Genomic DNA, 21,392 nt, shown 5'->3' on the forward strand with positions numbered 1-21,392 from the left:
TCATATCTTCCCATGCTTCTATGAATTCATCATCTCTTAGAGCGTTTATTGAATGAATTTAAAAGTATTTATTTAGTACTTGCTAAATACATACATTGCCAAGCATTGTTCTAAGTGATGGAGATTTAAACAGAAAAAAGCAAAACAGTGTCTGAAGTAGCTCACTCTCTTTTATTAAGAAAGACAACGTATAATAGAATATTGGAGGGTTCAGTTGTAAAAGATGTACCATTAGTACATGCCAGGCCTAGAGGCCTGAGGGCTACCCGAGTCTTCTTACCTGTATCCCGAGGTCTTCGGTTGGCCAAACCGGATGCTCGTATGAGAGAAAGGACGTTCCAGAGTCGAACAAGGGTTGAGCTTTATTTCAGGGTCTAGTTACAAGTGCAGGGGAATTCTTCCTTAGGAGGGAGCGAAGAATCTCCCAAGGAGGCAAAGATCTTACAATAAGAGATTGGAAGTAGAAGTATAAGTGGGGAGAGAGGGGGAGGGGAGAGAAGAGAGAGGAAAAGCAGAGCCTTGTTGTCCTCACTGCTCCGCGCCCCTCCGCCCAAGAGAACTTTCAGGCTTTCCTGATCCTACTTAAACCCTCCAGCAGCATAGTTTGCATCTGAATACCGTGCTGTTAGATAACAATAGTGTGCCCAGATCCGGGACAATCTCGAGGGCGGGGAGAGCTCTCTCCCATCATGTTTCTCACGGGAAGAGGCGGAAATACACGAGATAGCTCGGTTCACCTCCATTCCCAGTCGTTTCCTGGGGGGTCTCGTGAGAACTCTAAGATTTAGAAGTTCCCACCTTTACCCACCCAAGACTGTCCACCTGGAATTGAGCTTCCATCCCCAACAAGTACATGTGGTAAATGATGTGATCATAAGACTTCAGCAATTAAACACTTGTGAATAATACTTTTCTTGAAAAATAGACATAATAGAAGTTTAACTGCAAGATGGTTGGAAGGGGCCTGGAAGTTCTAAGAGTGCAGCAACAATGGGCAGATGGCAGGATGCAGACGTCCTTGGGTTGTATAAGTATGTCATGTGACAGTTCATGGGGTAGTTCAGAGCATAGAGACAGGGCAAATCATAAAGCCTGGTTGTCTTTCATTTCACCAAAAGAAAAAGCACTGGCAACTCTCATCTTATCCAAGCTGTAAGAGCAGACAAATCACCCAAATTGGTAATATTCCATTATGGGCATGTACCACAGCTTTCTTAACCATTCCCCAATCAATGTGACACTTTCACTTTTACAGTGGAGAAGACTGGAGCCTATAAAGGAGAAATGATTGGTCGTATAGCAGAGCCAGCATATAAACATAAATCTTCTGGCTCCGGAAATGGAGTTCCTTCCACCACAGCCCACTTGGCCAGCTTCTGACTAGTATTTGGCTAATATATCAATCAATTATTCAATCAAGCAAACATTTATTAAATGCCTACTATGTACCAGGCACTGTGCCTGCCTTCAAGGAGCTCACAGTCATGACATAAATGCTGAAGATCAAATGAAATAATAATGTATATGAAAAAGTGCTTTGCAAACCTGTGTTTTATATATATATATATATGTATATATATATATATACATATATGTATTTTAGTTATTATTTTTGCTTCTTACTAATGTTGTATTACGATGGTTTGGTTTGGTTTTGATTTTGGTCATTTCTAAATGTGAATTGGAAAGAGGGTTTTCAGCCAAAGTAGGTTGAGAGAGGAGGGGCATGGGAAAGGAAAGACAAACTGGGGCCCTAATAAAAGGATTTGCTCTGTGAAGTTTATATTTAAGTCAAAAGGCTGCCCTTGAAGACCTAGAGGGCCACATTCGGCCTTGAGGCCAAAGGTTCCCCACCCCTTTGTCCAGGCATTATTTTTCCTCAAGGGTCCCATCACAAACAGACCTTTAGAGGCAGCTAGGTGGCACAGTGGAGAGAATGTGCTACGTGACTCTGGGCTTTGTAACCACTGTTTGCCTCAGTTTCCTCATCTGTAAAATGGGGATAATAGCACCTACCTCCCACAGTTGTGAGGATCAAATGAGATGATAATTGTAAAGCACTCAGCACAGTGCCTGGCACATAGAAAATTATATTTGTATATATACATATATTAGCTATTTTTATTATTACTCCCTCGCTAATAATCCTTTATGCTGCTGATTTCCAAAACTGTGCTTTATTATTCCCAAAATGTATTCACAGACATAATCTTATTTGATTCTCATAACCTGCTGATACTACTTCTGACATATGTCCTTTAATTGCTCAATGCCTCAGACAACTTTCTGAGACCCAGTAAGATGGAAACAGACACCAGTCTGCTTTGGTACGGGGAGTTTCTTCCCTGGGTTCCTTATGAAGGCAAAAACCACAGCCATGGACAAAACATCAAAAACATTCTTGTGCAGTAATTAGGGTAGATATTATCATGTCCATTTTATAGAGGAAGAAACTGAGGCCTAGAGTTATTAAGTGATCTACCCAGTAGTGGAGCTGGAACTAGAATACAAGTCCCCTTGATTCCTGGCCAAGATACTTGCTAAGTTACCATATTGGTTTGCCCTGTGGTCCTCTAGGACTCCTACCATTCACTCCCACCATCATCTAAGTTTTAGCTTTTTATTCACCTAGCATTGCCCAAATTCCCTTTCTCCCAACCTAAAATCCCTCTCTAAAATTGGCTCATGTAACTTCTTGTCAATGTGAAATTCAACTCCCTTGTGAGCTCCAATCTAAGTAAGAACCAAAATTTGTGTAAGGACTGTATCTTCCCTATTTTTCACAAAGACAAGGCAGAAATAGTGTCTAATACATGCCCATCCAGGAGAAGGATGAGATCCAGATAGTTTAGAGGAACTATAAAGTTGAACAAATTGGTAAAACAGTCCACATTTACAGAAAGAAATACATCCTCTCAGTCTACAATATGCAGAGTGAAATAGCTAATGGCACTACTGTCCATATGAGCATTGATCCAACTAAGGAAACAGTTGTCATCATGCTAAAACAGATCACAAAAAGATTCTTGAACATAGAGTCAAATCTTGACTTGTTGCACAGAAGGTCAACTCTAAAGAAGCCATTGAGAAGATGCAAGAAGAAAATGGTCCTTTGTATAGTGATAATTAAACTACTAAAACTAAGAAGAATGTTACATGGTCATTCAGGTCCTCCATACTCAAGGCCTTATGTGTACAAGGAAGGTCTTGGCAAAATGTATTCAGGTCAGTAGAAAGCTGTTTCTCTTTGTCTTCTTAGTCTATTATTGACATGGGGATCCATAAATCCTTTTATGATCTTGGTTTATGATTTCCTGGATTTAAAAAAAATGGGAGTTTTCACAAATTCCAAATGAAATGCTTAATGGTTTTGAAGTTAAAATCTCACCTACCTGAAAACAAAATAAAACAAAAAAAACCAAAACCCTTCCTCCACTACTTACTACTTCCTTAATGATTAGGGTCCCATTTTTCCCTTTTCTCCCACACCAGTTAGGCCCATATCTCCACTTCCCTGCTTCCACCACCATTTTAAGCCTCATTTCCCCAAAAGACCTGCTTTTGCCCAGGCAGGCTGGGACTTGCTCAGCCACTCCCTCCCCTAAGAGCCCTCCTGACTACCCACCATCTCCCCCCTCCCCCCACCATGATGCCTGCATCAGTCAGAGCCACCCACGGGGGCAGGTCCTCTCCCCTCAGTTTGCACTTCACACCCAGAAGAGGCTTATTGCCCAACCTTGGAGGTGAGGCTGGTGGTGGTAGAAGGGACCTGTCATCTAAATGGCCTCCACCTATGGCTCTGATCACCCCAGGCTCTGGTTGCCCCTGGGGTCCTAACTCCCACCTAGGAAACCACCTGGTCCCTAATTGCTGTAAAACATCTCCCCTTATTTCCTGATATGGGAGTACACAGAGACCTAGATTCTAGTTTGGGGTGAGCAGCTGGCCTCAGTAGATCCCAGCTTCCTCATATTTGAAAAGGGAACAAAAGGTAACAACAGAAATTATCTTGAAGAACCGAGATCTGAGACTCCATGGGGTCAAGTGGAGGGAATGCTGGATTTAAAAATTAAAGGGCTTAGGTTCTCATCTTGGCTGTCACTTAGCAACAGGGTTACTTTTGGTAAGAGACCTTGCTCCTCTGGACCTCAGTTTTCTTACATGTAAAATAAGGGAGTTAGATTAGATCATCTAGATTAATTTTTCAGAATGAAATCTCTGATCTTTTCTCTGTGCCCTTTCAAAATCAGCATTTCCTGGGATCAAATACATCCATCCTGAAAATGTCTGGGCTGCACTCTTGTTTGTGTGCCTGTGGGGCAATCTGAGAGATATTTCATCCTTAGAGAATCCCTGACTGACAGCAGAGACCTGTTTTCTTGATCTGAGTGAAAATCAAGGAAGGAGATGCTGACCTCTGACTTTGGGCACATGCTTTAAGAGTGTTTGTAGGAGGAGAGATTCCACTGTCCTGGGTGGTGATAACAAGGGAAGAAGCTGATCTCTAGGGGGAAGGGGAGTCAAGGGAGGGGGCAATTTGGGGAATAGAGAACTGATTGAAAATGAGATGGCAAATATAAGAATCAAAACATCTCTCTGTCTAGAATTGACCTCTTTATGTTTATGTCAACATCCCCCTTCCTGAAGGCAACCCATAAGCTGCGCTATTGAATGAAAACCTGCTTCCCACATCTCTTTCCTCCTTCCCCCATCTCTTTCCTCCTTCCCCATCCTATTCCAGAATTTTTCTCTCCAACTCCTCCTTACCTTGAATCTACCCTATTTCCTCCAGCTTTGGTTTTAGGCTCCCCTAGTTGTTGAGTAGAAACTCTAAAACCTTCTATTCACTTATTCAACATTTAATAAACATTTATTCACTGCCTACTGTATGCCAGACACTGTGTTAAGTGCTAGAGATGCTGAGACAGAAAGAAAGGAAGGGAGAGAGGGAAAGAGAAAGAAAGAGAAAACAAAAGGAAGGAAGGAAGAAAAAGAAAAAAAATTAAGAAAAAGGAACATGAAGTAAGAAAGAAAAAGGAATAGAAAAATGAAGGGATGAAAAGGAAGAGAGAAATGAAAGAAGAAGAAAAGAAGGAACAAAGGACAAAATGAAGAGAAAGAAAGGGGGAATGGCAGGAAAGAAAACGAAAGAAAAAAGAAGGAAGGAAAAATGAAAAAAGAAAGGAAAGGAAAGAAATGGAAGAAAAAGCAAATAAGAAAAATAAAGGAAGGAGAAAATGAAGAAAGAGAAGAAAAGGGGTGGAAGAAAAGGAAGAGAAAAAGGAAGGAAGGACAGAAAGAACAAATGAAAGAATTGTTCCCCTCAAGGAACTACATTTTGCTTGGGGTTGGTGGTAATGACGTGAATAGATAAGTATAAAACATATGTAAAGCAGATAGAAAGTAATTTCAGGATGGGAGGGCATTGCCCACGGAGGGATAAGGAGACTAGGACAGATCTCTTACAGGAGGTGACATTGCAGCGGAGCCTTGAAGGAAGCTACAGATCCTTAGAGGTGGCATATTCCAGGTATCGGGGACAGCCTATACAAAAGTACAAAGGTGGGAGGTGCAAGACTGTATATGGGGATGAATTTGTGAAGGGGTTTAAGTAACAAAGAAGAATTTGTGTTTTATTCTAAGGGAATCTGGGAGCCCCAGATTGTGTGAACACATGGGTATATCTGTACATATAAATCCCACCCATGGTCCCCCCAAGTAAAATGTAAGCTTGAAAGCAGTAACAGCTTCATTTTGGTCTTTGTATTTCCTCCAGTGTCTAGCACATAGTCCAAGTTGAAGAAATGCTTGAATTGAATTGAGTACAGAACATGTTTGTATGCTGAGCATATACATTTGGGGTCTGGTGTTGGCACATATATGAGCATGCATGAATACACATGTACTTGTATGCGTGCATGACTATGAAGATTTGGTGTGTGTCATCAGACCATATATATCCTGGGAAGAGACCTGCTCCTCTTAACATTGCCCTCCTAACAGAGAGCAATATTCAGGCAAAATTTAGATCAGGGAAGGGGAAGATATGTGAGGATCAGTTTCCCTCTTTGTCCATATTGGCTTTCTCACCCTCTCCCAGATTTCTTTTGGTCATAACTAATGTGGCTTTATCTCTAAACACTGTCCTGCCCAGTTTCTGGGGTTACCTACAGAGAGTTTGTACTTGTTTGAAAGTGAAAACAATGAAGACATTCTGAGGGGATATGGGGTTTGACTCAGGGGTAGGGAATCTGCAGCCTCAAGTCCACATGTGACCTTCTAGGTCCTCAAGTGCAGTCCTTTGATTGAATCCAAACTTCACAGAACAAACTCCCTTAATAAAAGGATTTGTTCTGCAAAACTTGGACTCAGTCAAAAGGTCACATTTGAGAGCCTAGAGAACTATGTGATCTTGAGGCTGCAAGTTCCCCATCCCTGGATCATTGCAAAGAGGAGAAGGGAGTAACACTGGGAATTGAGGCAGCATGGTATAATGGAAAAAACATTGGTCTAGGACTTAGCTGCATTCTAGCCCTGTCTCTGCCCCTTAACATGGAACAAAATACATCATCCCTGGGGTCTCAGTTTCCCTATCTGTAAAATAAAAGGGTCAGACTGACCTATAAAGCATGTTTCAGATATGAGATGTCAAATTTTATGGAGAACTCACACAGGGCAAGTGTTCCCATGGTGGTCAGAAGAAGTGATACAAAGACATTCTCAAGGTCTCTCTTAAGAACTTTGAAATTGATTGTGTGACATGGGAGACACTGGCACAGGAGCACCCAGAGGTGTGCTCTCATCAGAGAAGGTGCTGTACTCTATAAGCAGAATTGAAGTAGCTCAAAAGAAAACAGGAGATGCGCAGATTTAGAGTATCCACCCCAAGTGTTCACATGGGCTATTTGTGCTCAACCTGTGGTAAAGCATTCCGGGCTCATATTGTTCCGAGTAGCCACAGCTGGACACATTGAAAAACGACTCTAGCATAGTGATGCCATTTTGGTCCTCTTCGAGAACAAAAGACAATAACCAGCCATGGTTCTACTTTACATGAATCTACTTTAGTCTCTAAAGCAGACAACCTGGATGAGAGGGGGTAAGGAGTGAAGGATAAGATAAGATATCAGGGGAAGGAAACTTTGGCAGAGGAAAAGACCATTACATCCCCTCAACAGTGACAGACTCCTAGACTTAGGATAAGAAATCATTTACTCCCATGTGGCATAGGACCGCCAACCTTTCTCTCTCATCTTTTCTTCTTTTTTGAAGGCAATTGGGGTTAAATGACTTAACCAGGGTCACACAGCTAGTAAATGTTCAAGGCCATATTTAAACTCATGTCCTGCTGACTGTAGAGTCAGTGCTCTGTCTGCTGTGCCATCTAGTTACCCCTCCCTCCTTTTTTATGAGCTCCTAGAATCCTGACTCTGGGAGCAGGCAGGTGCTGGGAGAACACAATGGTAGATAATTCTGGGGAATTAGTTTTACATTATTATTTATATTTTAGCCCCAAGTCTACCACAAATCAGATTGGGGGGGGGGTGGTCACTTCTCTTCTAGGCACTTTATTTTCCTTATTTGTAAAATTGGGGGGTTGAACTAGAATCTGAGTATCCAACCCACAGTCACTATATCAAACACAGTCCACCTGACACTGAGATGTAGATCTGATATTTTTAAGGAACATTTAAAAAACAAAACACCTGAAATAGCAAGAAACACAAATGAGACAATATATCTGTTAGGATCAGTTAGTAATTATAACTATAACTGTATATAATTATAACTATAGAAAAATGTGTGTAAAATGTATATAAAAATTCACACACATATATGACTTTTTGACAACCTAAAGGCAAAGTATTGAGAAAATGTGGGTGTCTTTGACCCACTTGACCTCTAGAGTCCCATTCAACTTAAAAATACTATATTTCCTTGTTTCTTGGTCCCATACTTTTTTCATTTTATGATGCTAAACTCCATGTACCTATAATTCTATGTTCAAGATTCTGTCCTAACTAGCATTCCTAATTCTGAGTCATCAACTCAGACCTGTCAATAAGAGGTGGGCGGTGCTGGTAATTTCTTTGTGATTCACGATGACAACCCTTGGTGGGGTAGGGGTAGGAAGTATGGAGGGAGGGGGAGAACAGGTTTGTCTCCAGGGATTTTTGTCTTAACGAAAAGGTAATGTGTGTGAGCAAGGGCTTTTTCTTTTTCTTTTTTCTTTTTGTGGTTGTTTTTATTTGTTTTTGATGAATCCATCTGTAAACCTGTATGACTAGGTGTCAGTTTGAATGTGTTTGCGTTTGTGTATGACATTCTGTACTGATATATCTGTATGTGTGATTGTGTTTGCCTATGTTTTTATATTTTCACTGGTTCTGGCCTCCCAATAATCTCTTGGGCATCACTCCCAGTTAACTTTACCTATGAACTTTCAGTCTTGCTCCCTAGCCCTCCTTGGAGACAGACATTCCCTCCCTCAGTCTAGACTTTGGACACAACTCTATCTGACCCTGCGAGTTCCTTCAGATCACTGCCAGGGTCTCTAATCAGTGCTCTTGGGTGGTGGGGACAGAAGTTTTCCTTTCCTTGCCCTTTGATCCCAGGGGAATGTGGGGTAACTGGGTCACCATTATGACTGAGGTCTGTGACTCATCTGGGACCTATACTGTGGCTCAGTTTCCCATTTATGAAATTGTGTGTCAGTTGCTGTGGGTGGCTGGGTGAGCCATTTTCCTTAAAAGGCCCCAGGGCTCCCCCTTCCTTTTCTAATTGACAATTCAAAATCTGACTAAGATCAATGACCTCAATTCCAAGCAAAGGTTCTCTAATCCTTTAAAGCAGGTTTTTTTTTTTACTTTTTGTATATGTCATGGACCCCTTTTGTGGTCTGATGAAGCCTATGGACTCCTTCTTAGAATGATGTTTTTAAGTAAAAAGTAAAATACATAGGTTTACAAAGAAAACCAATTATATTGAAATACAGTTATCAAAATACATATTCTTTAAAGATAATTAACCTCAAGTTAAGAATACCTGCTTTAAAGGAGTAGGAATAGGGTAAAAACTCACTGGAAAGAGGCCCAACTTTTTGGGCATACTTCTAGATTAGGATCCTGGACCCTGGATGGGTGGGAAGCACATGTGAATAAGTACAATGTGTACCACATGGCTCAACGTGCCTTGTTACAGTCACATAGAACATGTTTGCTTGGGAACTTTAACACATCTATAGCCTTCTCCATGTGGGAATTTCTTCTCCCCATAGAAATCAGAACCCTTGCTCAATTCTTGTTTGTGTTTTCACACAAATCATTTGGAGCACTGTTGTCAAACTCAGAAACAGGAGTCACTAATCCATACGTAAAGATCCTTATAGACTGCGTTTTGACTCAGTTTTAAAATATGATGTTATCTATGTTTATGGTATTTTTTATTTATTTTGTTGAATATTTCCCAATTACAGTTATCCCTTCTACATCACAGGAGTTAGGAGTGCATTAGCTCCTCGACCTGGAAAATCTGTGTAAAATTTTTTGGCCCTCCCTTCAAAACAGAGAAGAAGTCTGAATTATTATGATACTAAAGATAAAATGTTGGTATCCAATACTGTACATATATTTCATGCATTTCTGAATTTTTAAACCGTTTCTGTGTTGTCTGCTGCACTTTGTGTGTTGTCTGTGGCTTCTGAAAACCTCCCCCCCAATTCACATTGAAGTTCTTACACTGACTTGTGATATGTTGAAAGCTTTATGGGGAAAGTCTCGATGTGGAAGGCATAACTGTACATTTTAATCAGGTTCCAATGGCAACTCCTGCTAGATGGGCAGGGGGTTTGGTTTCTCTGGTCCACAGGACATATGTGCCCCAGTCTTGGAGGCTTCTTGTTCTCTTAGCATCCTGGGTACAGATTGTACACTATGTGCAAACACAGTCATACGGAACATGTAAGAAGCAATGTATAAATCACAGAGTCATTAAAGAGTCTCACTCACAGTTGGAAAGGAAATCAGAGGTCATCTAGTTCAATGTTTCCCTGAACAGAAATCTCCTTTACAACAGATCTCATGTGTCCCTTTGACTTCTACTCCAAATCTCCCCTCCCGGTAATCAGGAACTGTCTCCCTCTGGCTGAAGCTTATTTAATTTTTTTGGACAGTTCCAATCACTACCAAGTCTTTCCTTATATGAAGCAGAAATCTTTCTTGCCTGGGTGCCTGTTCACCCTTGGGAGTGGGTCACCTTCTATGAGAGGAAGTGTAGTATCCTAAGTTTGGAAGTTTCAGCTTCTCTCTCAGCTAAGAAAGAGTGTTGGATTTGAAGTTATAGAACTTAGATTCAAATCTTGACTCTGCCACTTAATACCCATGTGATATTGAGCAGATCAGGTCATCTCTCAGACTCTCAGCGTTCTAGACTATAAAATGGACTAGCTAAATTTTGAGATTCCTTTCAGTTATGACACTTTTGTGAACTTTTAGCAGCTGATCCTAGCTCTACCCTGTCATGCAGAGCAGTCCAGGCAACAGCATTTATTAAGAGCCTACTATGTGTCAGGCATTGTGTTATGAGTGCTGGGAATACAAGGAAAGGAGAAAACAGTCCCTGCTTTCATGGAGATCATAGTCTGATGAGGGAAGAAACATGTAAATAGCTAAAGACATAGAAAATAGACACAGAGTGGATGGAAAGTAGTCTCTGAAGGGAAGGCTCTGGGGGCAGAGGTGGGGAGAGACTGGGAAAGACCTGCTGCAGAAGGTGGTCTTGAAGTCATCTGAAGGAAGCCAGGAAAAGTAAGAGACAAATTTGAGGAGGGAGAACAAAGCCCAGAGACACATGGCCATACAGAACATACACAGTCATACAGAACATACAATACCCACAGCACATGTGATCTACCCATACTCTGTTGAGAGCCCATGGTTGTCCTGATGGAAAAAGGTAGTATCCGAGACTTAGAGTTGGAGGGACCCAGTCCAACCCTCTCATTTTACTGAGGAGAAAACTGAGTCTCAGAGAACTTTGCTCCCTTCCAGTCCAACACCACCAAACCAACACCGCCTTCTTGCCCTTCCTCACACACTACACCCTATTTCCCGACTCTGGAGCCTTTTCCCCCAGGCTCTCAGTCTTCACCTCCGACTACTGGCTTTCCCTGTTGCTTTCAGTCCTCTGTTCAAATCCCACCTTCTTGAGGAGACTTGTGTGGTCCTCCCATTCCACCCCGCTCTTACCTCGTCCTTCTACCTCCCCACCGCTAGTGCCTTCCCTTTGAAATTACTTCCCATCCACTCTCTACATGTCTTGTGTATACATAGTAGTGAGCTAGCATGTTGTTCCCCCGTTAGAATATGAGCTGCTGGAGAGCAGGAACAGTGGTTTGCCTTTCTTTGTATTAACATAGTGCTTAATAAATTCTTGTTGATTGACTGGAGACAGATTTGCTTCTACGAAAAAGGGAGAGAGGACTGGGGAAGAGGAGGCCAGAGGAGGTGTGGACTCAGTGGTTGCTGCTTCAGTCCCTGCCTGGCTTCATCTCTCTCCAAAACCCCAAACGCCGGTCACCGGCGAAAGAAGGGCGAAAGGGGAGGGGGGAACGAGGGAGAACTTGGAACAGAGGTCTTACTCTCCCATTTCAGTTCCAGGAGAGGTGAGCCCCATCCTAAAGCTGCTTGGGAAGTTGTCAAAAGGGTTGGGGGGTGGGGAGGGAGTGTGTAGTAGGTCCAACTCGCCCCTCCCCAGGAAGCCTATAACAGGCGCGCCCCTCTCCGCCTTTACGAGCCGCAGGCTCCGGCTGGGCGGGCGGGGAGGCCGGCGGGCGGGGCGAGCCGGGAGGGCAGAGGAGCCTCCTTATAAAGCGCGGTCCCTGCAGGGGCCCCGCAGCGCGGTCGCGGAGGGTGCGCTCCTGTCTTCTCCCTCTGGTTTCTTGCTCCTCTGCTCTGACACCTGCAGCTCAGGCGCTCCCGGACGCAGCTCCCACACGCGCTCTCACGCTTACTCGAGTTCTTGCCCCGCGGTCCTGCCCCACTCCGAACCATGGGCCGTCAGAAGGAGCTAGTGTCGCGCTGCGGGGAGCTGCTGCGGGTCCGGTACCGGCTGCTGCGCCAGGCTCTCGCTGAATGCCTTGGGACGCTGATCCTGGTGGTAAGGAAGAAAACGGGACAGAGGATACGGAGGACAGCAAGACTGGAGGAAGCGCGGGGCTCGGGACCGGGGAGGGAGTTTGCTTTGGAAGACAGGAAAATTCCTCGCCTTAATTCCCCAGGTCCCCAAAGCGACCCCACCCCCCAGTCCCTTCATTGACATCTTTCAAAGCCATCTCTCTGTTCATCCACCCACAGCTCCATCAGGGTCCAGAATGATGGCACCCACCCTGGGGCAGGGGGGTGCTAAGGGCCCCCGCTTGAATCCTTGAACCCCCAAGCCCCGACCCCTCATCTCCCGAGATCCTGATTCTAACCAGCTTCAAGACGAGTAGGGCAGAGGGTTCGGCTTTTGCCAGGAAGGAAGGGGGTTGAGACGCCTAGTTGGGGATTAATTAAGACAACAACGTCTGGTCCCTAATGAATAATTAAACCTAGAGAAGTCCAAAAGTTACACTGTATAAAAGATATTGAGATCTGGGGTCAGTAGGCGGTTAGGATTACTTGAAGAATTCGTTTCAAGTATCTGGGGATGACTGTCTTGTGTGATGGGAAGATGTTGGCCTGGGCTGGGTCCTTGTCGATAGCAGGGCGATGACAGCTTAAATCTGCCGGTCTGGGAAGAGGAGTGACTGAGAAATCAGAGCACCCTAGGCTTAAATTCTGTCTCTCTCACTCATCTCTGTGACCTTGGGGAACTCACATAACGTGTCTGCCTCAGTTTCCTAAATGTTAAATGAGGGAGGTGGACTAGATAGATTCTGTGGTCCCTGCCACTTGTAAGAGCTGTAATCATCTTGAGAGAAAAATGAAATTAACTTTCACTGTACTCGTGCGTGCTCTTGGTAACTTCTACGGCCTTTTTTCCGCGGTTTTCCTCAGTGACTCGCCTTTTCTTACCCTCTTCCGGTAGCCAGTTATGCTTCATTTCTACTGTTACTTTTGCTTGTAGTTGCTCTTAGTTATACTTAAGGTGCTCAGTTTCATTTATTTTTAGTTACGTTGTTTTTGTTGTATACTTCTGGTTATCCCTCTTCATTTCCCTAGAGCTGTTCAGTGCTCTGTGCAAATAGAGGCAGCAGACATCGAATTAGAAGGCTTGGAGGGTGGGTGGTGGTGGGATGCAGAGGTTGGAGTGAATATGGGTGGAGCAGCAGGGCAGGGTTAGAGGGAGTGTGGGTGCCCTCGCGTGTATGTGGAATGGGGAGTGTCTTCTTATCTATTGCCCCAGGTTCTCTGCTGGTGGAGAAGCCCGGCGCAGTGTGCCCGAGGCAGTTAGGAACATATAGATATGGGGTGACCTAGACAATTAAAATGCAGAGCCCAGAACTTCGAGATATAACCCTGGTTTTGAAAAGAGGGGGAGAATGCACTTTGCCACTATTGCCCCTTATCCCAGTGTAGATTGGCAAGGCTCTACCAGCTATCTGGAGACATGGTCATCCCTCATGTTTGCAGGCAGCTATACTCAGGCAAGATAGTGCCATCAATTAGCAGAAGAGGAGACCAGGACTGTAGCGTGAGACTGGGAGGAAAGAGGTGGATCTCTGTATCATCTTTGTTGTCTCTACATAATTACGTCAAGGCAACACCGTTCTATTTCTTGGCCAGAGAGGAGGGCAGGGCTTTAAGGTGGAGTCTGGGGATAGGATTAGGTCTCAGTGTCTCTTTGCTTTCCACCCTTTTCCCCTTCCCATGCATATGCATGCATTGAGGCTTTAGAGTAGAGCTCCGTGGTCTGGAGAGTGCATTTCTAAGTACTCCATGGGATCATTCCCCCTCCCCCTCCTCTGCTTTTGAAACAGGCATTTCTTTTTTAGAAACTATATTTATTTTTAATTTTCAACATTCACTTTTATAAGATTTTGGGTTCTAAATTTCCCCCTTCCCTTCCTTACCCTCTCCTCAAAATGGCATACTATAGGTTATACATGGGCAATCATATTAAACATATTTCCACATTAGTCATGCAAAACCAGCATTTCTAAGATTTAGTTGGAAATGGGGTTGGTTCTCCTATTTTTGAAGGAAGTCCCATCCTTCCCTCTTTGAGCCTCAGATGTTCTGCTCTTGCATTGTGAAATGAGGAGAGACTGTGCAGGGATCATTAAAGGCCCTTGGCATGGGAGAGTGCTCTGCCTATTCCACCAAGGGTTTAGAAGAATAATCTCAATGCATACTGACTAGGAGGACTGGGGTGTGATGTTTGTGGAGGTACCTTTCAAGTGTATTTGGGCATGTGGGTGTGGGTGTTGGTGTGCCAATGAAAGCTGAATGAGCTTGATGACCCAGCTGGGGAGGAACTATGTTTTGGAAAGAGGGGACAGAGGATGACTCAGGAGCCCTGAGGATAGGATGATGGGACAGGGGTAACCCTGGGTGAGTTAGGGTAAAGGGTCATTGGGGTTTGAAAGTCTCTAAGGGTTCATCTGGGAGAGGGAAATCTTGCCATTAGAGAGATTTAGTGAGGTTAGATGTCCAGAAGAGAGAAAGCAATCCCTTTTTCATAAAGAGGGGAAGGAGTGTTACTGAGAACTGGACAGACCCCCAACACCATCTGACTTCTGGAAGAGAGGGAGAAGGGGCCAGTAGAGGGAGATAAGTGGATAGGCCAAGATGACCTCTAGGGTGAGGAAGAGGAAAATTAGCCACGAGGAGACTCCTTCTGAACTGGCTCCTAGCCATCCCCAACCCTATTCCCTGGCCTCTGGAACTAGGCCAGCTCCCCAAACAATCAGCATAGAGAGTGAAGTGGAGGCTAGCCCTGGGCTAGGTCCAAAACTTAGTGCTCCAGGACTAGGCGATATTTTCCCCTGATGCATCACCCCAATTTTTGTCTTTTCTCTTTTTCTGTCAATTTCATACCTTTGATCTTTACCTGCTTACCTATTTTTATTCAGCTGACACTTTGGTGGCACCGCCCTGTAGATACAGTCTCTACCTCCCTCCTCAGCCTCCTTCTTTTCCCTCTACGTTCTGAAAATGTTTGTTGAGTTGCACCAAAGATTCTCCTAGTGTGTTTGTCCTTTTTCCGTGTCTCTTCTGTCTTCCTTTCTTCTCACCTTTACCCCAACTACTTTAAAAAATATATCACTTGAAAGTGTATCTTTACCCTCTTTTTCCTTCTCTCCAGAGAGGGAGGATTAATTAAGGCTCTTCATACCTCAGTGGGGCCAGGGTTCAAATCAAGTAAACACTTATCCATTTTTCCACACACCACACTTCCCCCTCACTTACCCTCCTGGTGCTGAGCCTCATGCTGAATTCCCAGAGTGGGGGAGGGGGAGAGGAGTGGAGAGACAGAGATTAAACAATAAAATCCGGCTTAAATACCAGCTCAAGATAGCAGTATAAGAAGTTGAAAGGCTGAAGGAATTCAGTACCTAATGAGTGGCATTAAACCTTAGACTTGTAGGGACTCACAGAAGGAAAAGAAATTAACCAGGACTTGTCAGGGCATGGTGTGTGCCTGTGTGGGTGTGTGGGTGTCTGTACCTGTTGTGTGTCTGTGTATGTCTGGGTCTAGGTCTGTGGGTCTATGGGGTCTGTGTATGTGTGAGGGGAGGATGGATAGGATTGTCAGGATTTTACTTTAAGGATCTTGTATTACTGCCTCTTATTTGCGATTGAGGTCTGGAGTTTGCATATTTGTTGTGGAGAGGATTTTTGTTGTTCCAGATCTGTGATTTAATCAATGTGGAGAACTCCCTGTAAGGAAATCCTTCCACCAATGCATATGCCCAAATATCCTGAAAATTATAGTCTTCTAGTTGGATAAGACCGAGAAATCCTAACCCTAGACTAACACATTGTTCTGGTCTTTCCCCAAACCTTCCTTCTTGTCTGTCTCATCAGAGGAAACAATGTGTATGGGTGACTCCAAGTTAGACTTGTCCCTTGGGCATCTTTATTCCATATGTTATAATTAGCTAGGAGATGATGGAGCATCTTTGGAGATGAAGAGGCAATGAGAAGAGAATGAAGGAGAAAAGACTCCAAATTAGATGTTTATAAGTAGATAATTTTGATCCCTTGAGACCAATTTTGGAGGTCACTGGGTCTTATCATAGGAAGAGGATTGAGTGGGGAAAAAAGGAGAGATAGAGGTTTTCAGGATCTTAAAGGGAATTTTCTGGGGTGAGAGGCCCTAATATAGTGTCATCATCCGAGATCATCAGATCTCTATTGGAAGGGGGAGGGTTTATCAGAGGACTGAAAGGCTGAAGGATGTAAGAACCTTGTATTAGAAGAATCCTGGAACAAAATAACTGTAATCCCTCAAATTTGTACAAAGCTTTCCAATTTTTAGAATCATTTTCCACATACTCTTGTAATCCTTCATATAATCTTGTTAAGTTTGACAGCGAAGGATCTATACCCTTAATTTACTGATAAGGAAATTGAAACTTCAGAAGGTTAAAGGATGGTCCCAAGATCACACAGTGATTGAACAAGAAATATAAACAGTCTCATGATTCCTAGTTCAGTGCTCTTTATACTGCCCTTAGCTGCTTATCAGATGACTTTTTTCAGGCTATACACTATGTTATTATTTTGTAGGAGGGAAGTCTCCACTGGCAGCAAGAAGGAAATTGGCTACATGGTAGCATGAGGCTTCATGAAGGGGTGTGTGTGTGTGTGTGTGTGTGTGTGTGTGTGTGTGTGTGTGTGTGTGTGTGTGTGTGTGTGGGTGAGAGAGAGAGAGAGCACATAAAATGGTATCTATTATGGAGGCATGGATGAGAACCCTCCATGCCACTTCAGTGATCCTCAATCTCACCCCATATTTCTCCATCACAGATGTTCGGCTGTGGCTCTGTGGCCCAGGTTGTGCTGAGTAGAGGGACCCACGGTGGCTTTCTTACCATCAACCTGGCTTTTGGCTTTGCAGTCACACTGGGCATCCTTATTGCTGGCCAAGTGTCTGGTATGTCCTCTCCCCCTTAATATCCTCTCTATTACTTGACCTCTGAAATGCCTCCCTTAGATACTGGAAACACCCTGACCTGTAGGCCCTTTTCTAGACTCAAGGGATTCTGTCCTGTATCTTAGAAACCTAGAATTGAAATTTCCCACCCTATGTGGGCGATCTCTCCATAACATCCCTGAAAAGTGGTCTTCCTGACTCTGCTTGAACATTTTCAGTGATGGAAAGCCCACTCTCCACAAGATATACCATTTCATTTATAGAATATATTCTTTCTTATAGAAAGTTGAAACCTGGCTCTTTGCAATTTTGACCAATTGGTTCTAGAGCTAAGCTAAGCATCAGAACCTTAACTAGGGATAAGATATTAAATACCTAGCTTCTCTTCTTCTGCTTTTACCACTCCCCCACCCCATAGCTATGTCTGAATCGTTGTCTTCTCTCTATCCAGGGGCCCACCTGAATCCAGCTGTGACTTTTGCCATGTGCTTCTTGGCGAGGGAGCCGTGGATCAAGCTGCCCATCTATGCATTGGCCCAGACATTGGGGGCCTTCCTAGGGGCTGGGATTGTTTTTGGGCTGTACTATGGTGAGGATCCACAAGGATTCTGAACTCCTCTCCCTTCCACACCTCCCCCTACCCTTACTTTCTCACCTGCCCCTCTACCTTCCTCCTTTTCCCTCCATTCCCTCAACCCCCGGTCACCGACTTATCCATAGTGGCCAGGTGCTGACAGAGGGGCTGCCCTACCCTGCAGCCACATGAGTACATGACTCACTGGGGCCCCCCATCAAGGGAACAAAGGGAGGAGCATTGGAGGGGAGAGATAAACAAGTTGGGTAATACCATTCGTTACTCAACACCAGCCCCCCCCCATTGCCCACCCCCGCCCCAATTCTGATGTAATAAGGTACTTATTTTTTGGCTATTTCATTGTGCCTTTATGGAGCAACATATAAATGCCCTATCTTCCTGGCTAGCATATACTGAAAAAGATCATGAAGTGCGTGTGCCTGCACCCACTGAGGGAACATTCTCCTTAGAACCAATGATAATGGCCCACCGGGCCATTTCCACAGAAATGATATGGGCATATCATTTCCACAGAAGCCTATGCTAGCATGATGGGTATGAGGCATAATAGAGCAAATTCTGTCTGGCAAATAGCTTTCTCCACCTCTCACTTTTCCCATCTTTCTGGGACTCATAGAAGAAGGTAGGGATGGGCTTAGAGGAAGGAGGTGAAGGCATAATATAGGGGAAAGGACACTGAAGTCAAAGGACCTGGATACTAGGTAACCTTGGACTTTAGTTTCCTCAATTGTAAAATGAGAGCTTCTGAAGTTCCTTCCAGCTCCACATCTATGATCCTATAAGTCCCCAAAAATTGTCTGTATGGCTTCTCAGTGGACTAATTGATGTAGCGGGGAGGGGAAAGGGGAGATAAAATTCTCACACTTAACCTGCCTTTGGAGAACTCCTATTTCCCTGCTGCACTCCCCTTGCATTAGGGGAGACAGTGGGATTCCATCCTCATCCTTTATTTCTGGTTTGATCTTTCTGCAGATGCCATCTATGCCTTTGCTGGTAATGAACTTTTTGTCTCTGGCCCCAATGGCACTGCTGGCATTTTTGCCACCTACCCCTCTGGCCACTTGGACATGGTCAATGGCTTCTTTGATCAGGTAAGATGCTTTGCGGGGGAGGTGCATCCCCTCCAACCTTTGTGAGGGAGACAGAAGAAAAAGCCTCTGTGTCCATTGCAGCAAATTCATCTAGTTGGGGAAATAGAACTTAAATGAGATAAAGGCTGAAGCAGGGTAGTACATGATTAAGGAGGAAGATCTTGTAGCTCCAATTCTAAGTGATTGGGGAGCTCAGAGGGAGTCAGTCAGGGATGCTTCCTTGAGTGTGGAGGACCTCCAATGATGGGTAAATTTTAGATAAGCTAAGAGGCAAGGAAATGGTTGGGCAAGTGGAGAGGGATTGTAGAGAATGAGGGCAGTGAGATCAGGGGACTTAAAAGGTTAGGGAGACAGTGGATTTGTTGTGATCCCAGAACTTTCTCTCAATCTGGATTCTTCCATCCTAGTTCATTGGCACAGCATCACTCATCGTCTGTGTATTAGCTATTGTGGACCCCAACAACAACCCAGTTCCCCGTGGTCTTGAAGCCTTTACTGTTGGTATCGTGGTACTGGTCATTGGCACATCCATGGGCTTCAACTCTGGCTATGCTGTTAACCCAGCTCGAGATTTTGGTCCCCGCCTCTTCACTGCCATTGCTGGCTGGGGTTCTGAGGTCTTCACGTAAGTAATAGATGCCTTGCTGCTCCCTCCCTCTTTCAACTTCTTTGACTCCCACTTCCAGCTTCCACCCTGGTTCCCCTCATGGGCCTCCTCCTGCTTTGCATTCTCTCAAGGGCCATCAGGGAAGCATCCAATATCCTCCTGGCTATCTTGAAATATGTATGTTATTATAGCCTTGGTAAGAGGGGTGGCTGGGCTATACCAGGGGACTCACTCAGGTTTGTCTCCCTTTTCTTTCCCTCCAGAACTGGTCGGCACTGGTGGTGGGTGCCCATCGTCTCACCCCTTCTTGGTTCCATTTGTGGAGTTTTTGTCTATCAGTTCATGGTCGGTTTTCACCTGGAGGTCCCACCTCCTTCCACAGAGCAGGAGAACGTCAAGCTGGCTCACGTGAAACACAAAGAACAGATCTGAGTGGAGAGTTCCAGATCCCTTTCCCTCCAGGATCCCCCCACTCCCTCCCCTAGGAACTAACACTGATAGGACTGCCACAGACATCCCCCTCAAAGCAGTCATAGCCTTCACCTCTCTGGTCCCCATCCCTCCCACTCCTCTGGCCCTGGGAGACCCTTTCCTGAGGACTATGTTTGGCAATAATGCTAAAAAAAAAGCCCCCTCAAACCTCTCTTCTCATCCTAGGGGTTAATGAATCCTTGGGAATCATGGTCAGTATGGGTTTAAAATGTATGTTGGATTTAAGCCTTGCCGTGAGATTGCCAGACCTGAAGTAGGATATTTGCCAGAAATAATAAATCACTTTGAGTTCTTGGAAGGTTCTTCAGAGGGAAAAGGAGAGGGGAAGGCAATAGCCAGAAGCTCAGTAGATGTGTGAAAGGGTCCAAATATGTGAAAGATACATAGGTGTGAAGGTAGTTACAGATGTACGAGGGCATTTTAGCCTTGGGAAAGTCCCAGACTCATTCATTCACTCATTCCAGATATGGGAGAGGCTCAGATGAAAGGGATTCTAAATGGTGATGTTAGATTCATGAGAGGCAGTGCAAATATAAGAAAAGTCCAAATGTGTATGCGTATGTGAGTGTGTGTGTGTGCGCACACGCGCGTGCCCAGGAATAAGAGATGGGTGTAAGGGAGAGAGTACATATAGGTATATATGTCCTAGAAAGGAGAGAGACCCAGAAATAGAGGATCTTGCTAGGCTTTGGGGAAGGGGGGAAGTCAGAGATAGCAGAAAAACCTCTTGAAGGACATTAATTTGCCTAGGGATGTGTGTGTGTTGGGGGGGAGACTCACAATTTGAGGTTCAGAGCTCTGCACATAGGCAGAAGTCATTTCCATGTTTGAAACCTGAACCCTGACCTGAGGGGGTGGGTGCTAAGTACAAGTGTATGTTTCATTTTGGCAAATGTTACAGCTGGGGTTGGGGGCCTTCCTTCCCAGACCAATGACTCTTTGTCCTTGGTCCTGGGTGTTCATTCCCTCTGGGCACTCCCAGGATGGGTCAAATGAGGGTGCCTATTCCTTAAATACTCCTTATTTGCTGTGTGGATACCCCCACCCCAATACACTCTTTCTTGTATTTTTTAAAATAAAGACATTTACACAGAAACCTTGTTGATTACAGTGGGTTTCTCTACTTTCATCTGTTTGGGTTTTTTGGAGGCAATTGGGGTTGGCTTGCCCAGGGTCACATGTCTCATGGCTAGTAAGTGTCTGAGGCCAGATTTGAACTCAGGTCTTCCTGACTCCAGGGTGGGGTGCCCCTCTTGTTCATCTGGTGACATGTAAAGCACAGTCAAGTCTTACTGACTGCAGGGCTGGCTTTCTATTTACTGTGCCCAGTAGATAGCTGTCCAGACCTAAGAGATCTAATAATAACTTTTATAATGCTTCAAAGTTTGCAAAACACTTTGTATTTATTTGAGCCTCCCAATAACTCTATGAGATAGCAACTGTTATTATTTCCATTTGATAGATGAGGAAAAGGTTTATAAATAAATGAGAGGTTAAGTAACCTGCCCAAGGCCACACACTTGTT

At 44.3% G+C, this 21,392-nt stretch overlaps 1 protein-coding gene across 1 annotated transcript; it reads left to right on the forward strand.

Moving 5' to 3' along the window:
- Positions 1-11,883: 11,883 nt before the first annotated feature.
- Positions 11,884-20,963, forward strand: AQP3 (aquaporin 3 (Gill blood group)). The gene is made up of 6 exons (XM_072597015.1): positions 11,884-12,156; positions 16,956-17,082; positions 17,534-17,671; positions 18,650-18,768; positions 19,176-19,393; positions 19,639-20,963. Exons 1-6 carry the CDS (start codon positions 12,049-12,051, stop codon positions 19,805-19,807), a joined length of 879 nt encoding a protein of 292 aa, XP_072453116.1. The 5' UTR covers positions 11,884-12,048; the 3' UTR covers positions 19,808-20,963.
- The last annotated feature ends 429 nt before the right edge of the window (positions 20,964-21,392 follow it).

This window comes from Notamacropus eugenii, chromosome 3, assembly GCF_028372415.1.
Source record: "Notamacropus eugenii isolate mMacEug1 chromosome 3, mMacEug1.pri_v2, whole genome shotgun sequence".
Lineage (NCBI taxonomy): Eukaryota > Metazoa > Chordata > Mammalia > Diprotodontia > Macropodidae > Notamacropus > Notamacropus eugenii.